The sequence below is a fragment of the Austrofundulus limnaeus genome, unplaced genomic scaffold (assembly GCF_001266775.1).
Source record: "Austrofundulus limnaeus strain Quisiro unplaced genomic scaffold, Austrofundulus_limnaeus-1.0 Scaffold64, whole genome shotgun sequence".
In the NCBI taxonomy this organism is placed as follows: Eukaryota; Metazoa; Chordata; class Actinopteri; order Cyprinodontiformes; family Rivulidae; genus Austrofundulus; species Austrofundulus limnaeus.
In genome coordinates this window covers 2,352,203-2,360,167 of record NW_013952466.1, presented here as the reverse complement: position 1 = coordinate 2,360,167, position 7,965 = coordinate 2,352,203, and the positions used below count along the sequence as shown (strand labels likewise).

Genomic DNA, 7,965 nt, shown 5'->3' with positions numbered 1-7,965 from the left:
CTGTATTTCTGAGTGTTTTATGTGCTGCAGAACAGGAACCTGCTGTAAAACAGCAATTATGCTGAGTCAGGCTTGATTTTTAATAATCTTTTCCTGTTAAATCAATGAATCAAATCAAATCAAATCTGGATCAATAACTCCCCAGATTGAAGTGCCTGTGACATGTCTATCCATCAAATAAAAAAAGTCAAAGAAAACCCATTTTTACATAAGAAACCTTGCATAAAACACGATTTTACCCATTTTGTCACATAAATGTCTTATTTTCTTTTGAATTTGGCTCAGTCCAAGTGCAACCGGAAGTGACAAACAGGAACTCTTTAAGAAAGAGAACTCTGTAATCTTTGTTTACTAAAACAATATTATCTGAACTCTGATTCATCTTCATCTCTATCTGATTATGACTCAAAATAATCTACAGAAACATCAGATTTTTCTCTACCATCTGTGTCGTTAGCTATTTTATCAATGCTTTGTTCCATGTAGGGATTCCTCTTTGACATCACTTCCTGTTCCTTCACATGCAAATATCTCAACAACTGTTCATCTCAGCAGCAGGAAACTATTTTTGCAATTTGCTAATAATGTTATCTTTCCAATAATACCTTTATATTTATTTAAAATTTTTCATATCACAGGCACTTTAAGAAAACGGCACAATAATCGCTGCAAAACTGCACTGTCTGATCAAAGCATTTGGAAAAATGCAAAACAAAACAGTGATAACACCTAATCATGCATTTAGGCTGCAGCAGCAACCAGTTACTAAATCAATTTCACCATTTTCATTCAGCTTATTCTGGTTTAATTCAACGAGAGGYTCAAGAATCAATGACATTTCTGCAAACAGCAAACAAACCGCAGACAAAAACAYAAAGATTCTGTGATTTATCAAAAGAAGTCCAACCCCTTCTGCCTCTAACAGAAGTAAAACCAGCAGAATCTCCCTCCCACACAGCAACAACATCCTTTCTTTACCTTCTCGATGAAGGTTCTCCACTCCCTCGCGGTGTCCTCCAGTGCCCTCTCCTGGGCTCGGGCCACGCAGCGGAGCCTCGTCCACCGTTGCCACAGCGACGAGACCACGTGGCTGGAGAGCGCTTTGCCTGATTCGGAGGTAATTTCGTCCAACTCTGCTGCATTCTCTTTCAAGGCATTCAGAGGCAACTGCAGCATGTCGAGCTGAGTCACCAGAGCCTTTGAGACAAAAATATAACCATTAATACACACGGAATCTTACGAGTACGGCTCACGGGTTTATTCATCTACGGAACAAGCCAAAATGACACAAAACAMGTCAACAATGATGTCCACAGCAGAGCCATTTCGGTCAAGAAGTTTGATAATATTAATTATTTGGTACATATTTATTTAAGTCAAGAACGCAGGTTAAAGTGATTTGTTTACATTGAGTGCAGACCTGCATTTCAGAAATGCATCTGTAGAACTACAGAAGTAAACTCTTTCAAACTGCACCATCTGGTATAATTACATTTATTTGCTTGATTTAATAGTTTGAAATATGTACATTTAATAAATCAATAACAAATAGACCAAAAAAACTAAACAAAACAGGAATATCTAATCTTCCAATCAGGTTGCCCACCTTGTATCTTTGACACTTGTCCTCTGCCTTGTGGGCRCTGGAGGCTTTAGCTGTTGTGAACGTGGCCATGTCGCTCTCTAAATCGTTCATGTGTTCAACCAGAGCTTCTTTTTCATATTGAAAGGAGCTCCAGAGAGCACCACACCTGAGAAAATACACATAACTGCTGACATATTCAACAGAAAAACAGACTAAACTTTAGATCAAATGTTCTGCTTGGCTTGAATTCAAGGAGCGGAACAAGCACATACCTCTGCAGCACTCCTCTGTACGCGTCCACCTCGTGTTTGAGTTCAGTCTTCTTCACCTGCATCGACTGAATCTTCTCTCTGAGCTCACTCATCACTGCGGCGTCAATATAATCAACCAACAGTGGATCCAAAGTCTTTAGCTCCTCAGAACCAGCTGTGAAGTTCTTCTCCTGGACTACAACTTCCTCCAGGTCTTGCATACAGTCTGACAGGTTCTCTGAATCCACCCCGGAGCTGGTTCTGTGGAGCAGATCCGCTACGGAGTCCAGCCATTTCTGCATGGACTGCAGAGATAAGTGGTGTCTCTGGACCAGGGCCAGAACCTGATCTACAGCAAGCTAGAAGACAAGAAGGTGTTTGTTAACTTCAAATGTCTCTTTTTGTTTCACAAGAAGTTTACGACCAGGGTTCGATACAGCACAATAAAAAAAGACTGTGTATATTTTAGTTTTCTAGTCTAGTTTCTAGTCAGAATTTCAACAAAACCTTAAATATTCTTAATAAGGAACAATGTAAATGATGTTTTAACGTATTAATTAAACATTTTTTATTAGTTTAATTTATTAAATTTCTTTTCATTTTAAGCAAACAAAATACWTTAAAAAACATAAAATAAAATGAAAAAATAAAATGAAATGAAATAAAAAGAAATGAAATACAATAAAACAAAAAGAAATGAAAGGTAGCAGAAGAAGAAGAAAATCTTATATCTGCACTTATTTTCAAAAGTAAAGTTAAATTCAAACAATAATAATCAAATAATGGTTTAAATCAGTATACTGTATTGTCAATAAATCTTCAATTGACAAGATTAAAAAAAGCTTACTCCTTTTTCAATCAACAATTTGTATTAATAATAATAAAACAGAATATAAATACATTTAACTTAAAAAGGACTGGGAAGAAGACAAACTTATTTACTCCCACTCCCTATTCAAATATATAAATTATGTGGTTGCTACTGACATTTGACGTGATATACTGTGCATGTTTTCCTCCCTGCCTCCCATGGAACATAACGTGAAATTTATTTATTTCCATACTTAAAAGCATGCTGGGATATCTAAAGTTATTACTAATTCAATGAACACCCACACACATATTGGTTTTTCTATCCACGAGGGGACTTTGCATTGACTTCCATTCATTTTCAAGTCACTTAATTAGCCTAACCTCAGACCCTTTACCCTAAACCTACCCCCCACCTGTAATTTTGCATTTGGACCCGTGGGGAATGGGCACCGGCCCCCACGGGGCTGCTTTTTTGGGAAAAGTTTCCCCACGCTGTAGGAAAAACCCGTCCACACACGTGTCAGTTTTGGCACTCCCCAGTTTGAAAACATTTCAGCTAAAAACTAACGAGCTAAATAAGCTCCAATTATCAAAACAAAAGCTAAAAGCAAAAAAAACGCTACAATCAGCAAAATAAAGCTAAAAGCTAAAACACACAAAACAGCAGGTAAAAACTAAAAATAGCTAAAAAAAATTGGTAGGCTTCTTGATTTCCTAAACAGTTTGCTTATTCAAAGTATTTCAAGTATTTCACAGACAAAAATAAATAAAGAAAATTGCTGTGTGGCATAAAAAATTACCTGTTTTGCTCTGATTTCTTGTTGAACTTCAGCTCCCAGACTCATCAGCTCCTGCAGTTTCTCTTCTAACTGGGCAGGAACACCTTCTTTTCCACTTTCACACTTTTGCTTCGTTTCGCCTCTCAACAAATCGGCCGCCCTCGATGCACTTTCCACTTCCTCCTCCATGATTCTCAGTTTCTGCTGCTCCCTGAGCGTCGCCTCAGTTTTCACCTCTGAGAAGATTAACGGCTCCTTCAGTTTGTCTTTTAGCGCCTTCAACCGGTCCAGGATGCTCTCAGCCTCTCCTGTCAAATCCTCAGTGTTTTTGGATCCCGCTTCACTTTTTCTAACGGCGGATTGAACGTCGCGCTGCAGAGACCGACACGACTCGAGGTGCAGCGTCGTTTCCTGAAAAGCGGCAGCGTCAAACTTCAGATTTAGATTTTTGGCTTCTTTGTACGATTCCTCAACCTGAGATCTCACTTCTTCTARACTTCGCAGCAGCGAAAACAGATCAGCGATTTTCTCTGAAGTTCTTAAATCCTTGTTTGATTTGATTTCGAGCAGCGCCTCGTTAACGGATTTTATTTCCGAGCGTAATCTGGACACCGCCCTGTTGTGTTTGGTTAGTTTCTCCAAGCAGTCGTTGAGACGTTGGATCTCCTGGTGGTTCCTCCTCTTCAGCGTGTTGTGGAGAACGACCAGCTGCTGCGTCTCCTCGGCTCTGTATTTCTGCCCCCTGATGAGAAACCCCTCGTTTTTCCCATGAAGTTCCCTAACAGCAGGGCTGATATGAACCAAGCTTTCATCGATGCTTCTGTATTTATTCATTCGGCTAACAAAGTCTTCCTCTCTTACACTGATAGTCTGCTTCTCAAGATTGTCGAAGTGCTCCTGCAGCTCCTGCAGCGCGTTGCGAGTGATGTCGAAGAAAGTGCTGAACTCTTTTCTCTCCATGATTATCTGCTGGACTCTGTCTTTTTTCTCTTTGGCCAGAGCGAGGATGGCGTTGTACTGCTGCGGCAGAGCGTTGAGCCGCTCGTCCAGGTAGCAGTGGTCGATCTCGTTCAGAGTAGGGAGGATCTCCTGACCGATTCTCTGGACGATGACGAGGAGGTTCTCGTACTCCGAGGCCTGCTCTAAGACCGTCTGAAAGTTCGACAGCTGCGTTTGTAAATCAGAGCCCTCGTCGACGCTGCTAAAATCGATTTCTAGGAACGTTATGGCRTCTGCTCGCCTCAGCCAGTGGCAGGTCTTGTCCAGGTCGACCTGAAAGTACCTCCTCGAGGTCAAAGCTTTTTCTAAGCCCGCCAGAYGCTGGGTGGTCCTCTGAAGGGCGGTCTCAAAGGCCGCCTGAAGCTCCTCGAGTCTTGCGAGTGTCTCCGCTCTCTCTTTGTCAGTGGCGTCCCTCTCTAGGTCTCGCCCTTGTACCCAGAGCGATGCCAACTCCCTCTGGTAGGCTCGCAGTCCGCTCTGGATGCCCCGGCAGGCAGCGACCTGTTTGGTCAGGTCCTCAGGAAGCAACGCAATGTGGTCGTCTATCAAAGCCTTCCTCTCCTGCTGCTTGACCCAAGATAGGGCTCTGCCCAGGCCCTGAAGGAACTGAGTCCGCTCTGTAAAAGCCTGCAGAGAAAAAATTAAGACCTTTCATTAGTAGCAGTGTGGAGTTTTCAGGATAATGGTTGCAAATCCTTTAGGGTGACCATGCCCCCGGTACTGGGGGCAAAAAAGCTTTTTCCGTTTTCTATTAATTTTAACTTCTTTTAACTTAAGGTCTGTCAGTTGAACCTGGACATGTTTGGTATCAATAGAAAGCTAAGAATATTGGCTAAAAGCTCATGGAAACAATTTTTATGTTCACCAAACACAGTTCAAAGGACAGGCAGTTGAATTAGAAAGTAAACAAACTGTACAAAATGGGATTGTTGCAAATCTGTAAATACATTCAAGTAAATCTGTAAATACATTCAAAAGAACAAACATTCAATAACTATTACTGTAACAAAAATAAATAACTTTTGGATGTAAAAACTTAACATTTCTTAATGGTACCATCATGGTCTGTCCTGTGCAGAATGATAAAACACTAAATGATTTCTTTACTAAAACTTCTGTAACTTTGCTCCAGTTCATTTTAGCAGCATGAATCCTTACACAGGTAATGTTCACAAGTGGTTTTATGGTTTCCAAGAGTTTTTAAACTGATTCATTATGGTTTTAAATGGGTTATATACTGTCTAATGAAAGAAATTATTCAGGTGAGAGTGAAAAAAAGTATATTCCATCTCCAATGTCTCTAAAACCGCAGCAACTGTTTTAATACTTACCCTTCTAATAAAATCTCCCAAGTGTTAGCTTTATTTTGATACCAAGATTATTTAAGTAGAATTTGTAAATGCTGAGATACACTCAATTACATTTTGGCAAGCTCCAGCTGTTTACCTTGCTGAGGTACTTCCTCCTTTGAGCTGCTCGAGCCCCGAGAGCTTCCACCTCCATCTGGGCTTGTTCAACCAGCTCCTGCAAGCACCTCTTCTCGCTCAGCCCGAGTCTGGAGGCCACGGTCTGGGCTTCGCTCACCGCCTGACCCAGCAGCTGCTGACGGGCCTCCAGCTCCACGCAAACGGTCAGGTGGTCGAACAGGAAGCTCTGGGCGAGGTCCGGCGGCGGGCTGGTCTTCAGCGCCGAGGTGAGAGCGGGCCGCTGCTTCTCCACCCACTCTCTGGCGTCTCTCAGCCGGGCCTCCACCCGGGCCAGATCTTCCAGGGTCTGAGCAGAGTCCTGGATCTTCTGCAGAATGAGGGTTTCGAGCTGGGCCCAGCGCTGCTCTAGATGACCCACCTGGAGAAAGGAGAAACAGAGCCGCTACTAAACCCAGTATCTTCTCAAGCATTACATGAGTAATTATATTGTCAACCACTTTAAGCTGCTCTCACCTGTTGTTTCACCAGCTCTTTGTCTAGCAGGCTAAGTCGAGGCAGGATGGCTTGTCTCTGGTCCCTGAGGTCCTCTAGTGTTTCTCTCTGATCTTCCAGGTCACTAGCGAGTTTCCTCAGAGCCTCTAGATGCTCACTTGTGCTTTCTGTGTCAGCCCTAGGTGCACACACATACGAGCTGAAGAAGTCTACACAAACAGCTTGATACATACAATGAGCAGGGATGTAACCATTGATCTGTATTACAGATCGATGGACGTAACAATTCATCAGCTTAAGATGTGACTCGATTAATAAAAATGACATCTTGTTATTTTATAACAAGTTATGTCTTTAAAGGGGCAATATCATGTAAAATCAACTTTTTTGAGTTTTATATCATATTATAATGTTATACTCTCGTAAAAAACATGCCCAAAGCCTTGCTTTGACTCATGCATGCATGTTTGAGAAAACCTGCAGTGTTTTTAGGAAGCCAAGCTGAGGAGCAAAACGACAGGTGGGGACCAGAAACGCCTTTTGGTACCAGAAACGTCCCTGGGACGTGTCTTTAAGCCAAACTTCCTCATGGCAGAGCGCACCCCCTGTCCATGACTCGTGCACGTTCTCGGCAGCAACAAAGCAAACGAGTGAAAGTGAAACTTAAACTGCTGCTCTCACTACTTCTCACTCAGTGAAGCTCTTTTCAGATTAAAAATACCTTTGAGGAAATGTATTTTCAGATGCCAAATAAACTGCATCATAGACCCCCCCCCCCCCCCCCACGTACGAACCACCTGCGCTGAAATGGGCGGGACAGAAGCGGAAGGCGGTTCTTAAAGAGACAGAGGCCAATTTCAAGCGTTTAGAAGAGGAAGTGATGAGAAGATAAGTTTATTTGCTATTTAAACATAAAAACAGCATTTTAATAACAACTAAAGGTGACATAGATACTTTATTGTGGTATAGTATTTAAATATATGCCTGAGAAACACATAATATTGCCCCTTTAAGACAAATTCAGTTTTATACTTGATCATGTTTGGTCACAAAATGAATTTTTATTTTGAAGTTACGTTCTGAGTGAATCCTTACGTCCCTAATAATAGGTTCATGTACCAAAGTTAAAAGTCTCAAAAGAGACCTTGATACCTGGCGAGGTAGTCCCACTCTCTGGACACTTGGTGAAAGAGTTCCTCCACAGCCGCCACGCTCTCCTGGTACTCTCCACTCCGCTGCATGTCCTCCCCCCTCTGGGCTTCCAGCTCTTCAGCCCGTTGGCCCAGCTCCATCCAGCCTCTCTTCAGTCTCCTTATCTCCTCCAGGACAGGAGAGACCTGTCCGTCCGTCAACCTGCCGACGGCTTCGTTTAAACGAGTTGCCTCAGTTTGTTTCTCCTTTATCTGCTGCAGGAACTCCTGCATGAGAGAAAGCAGATTATTCTGCACCAGCCTAAAACTTTGGTCTAGAACGTGTCAAACTCAAGGCAGGTTTTTTTATTTTCTTTGCTTAACTTGAAAATTGTTTCTTATATCAATGGTAAACTTTAAATTAATGATTAAACGCAACAAAAATAAATTTAAAAGGTGAAAGATAATAACAATTGTCCTGCCCCTGAG

The 7,965-nt window shown here is 42.0% G+C and overlaps 1 protein-coding gene across 1 annotated transcript in view; it reads right to left on the bottom strand.

The window, feature by feature from the left end:
• The window catches only part of LOC106518657 (nesprin-1), a gene marked incomplete at its 3' end in the record, with an annotated part of 139,050 nt that overhangs the window by 25,039 nt on the left and 106,046 nt on the right, over nucleotides 1-7,965 (bottom strand). Inside the window, 7 exon segments of the mRNA XM_014010029.1 lie at nucleotides 979-1,197; nucleotides 1,607-1,751; nucleotides 1,858-2,195; nucleotides 3,450-5,054; nucleotides 5,874-6,272; nucleotides 6,368-6,524; nucleotides 7,499-7,764. Of these exon segments, the coding sequence (XP_013865483.1) occupies nucleotides 979-1,197; nucleotides 1,607-1,751; nucleotides 1,858-2,195; nucleotides 3,450-5,054; nucleotides 5,874-6,272; nucleotides 6,368-6,524; nucleotides 7,499-7,764 (3,129 nt within the window).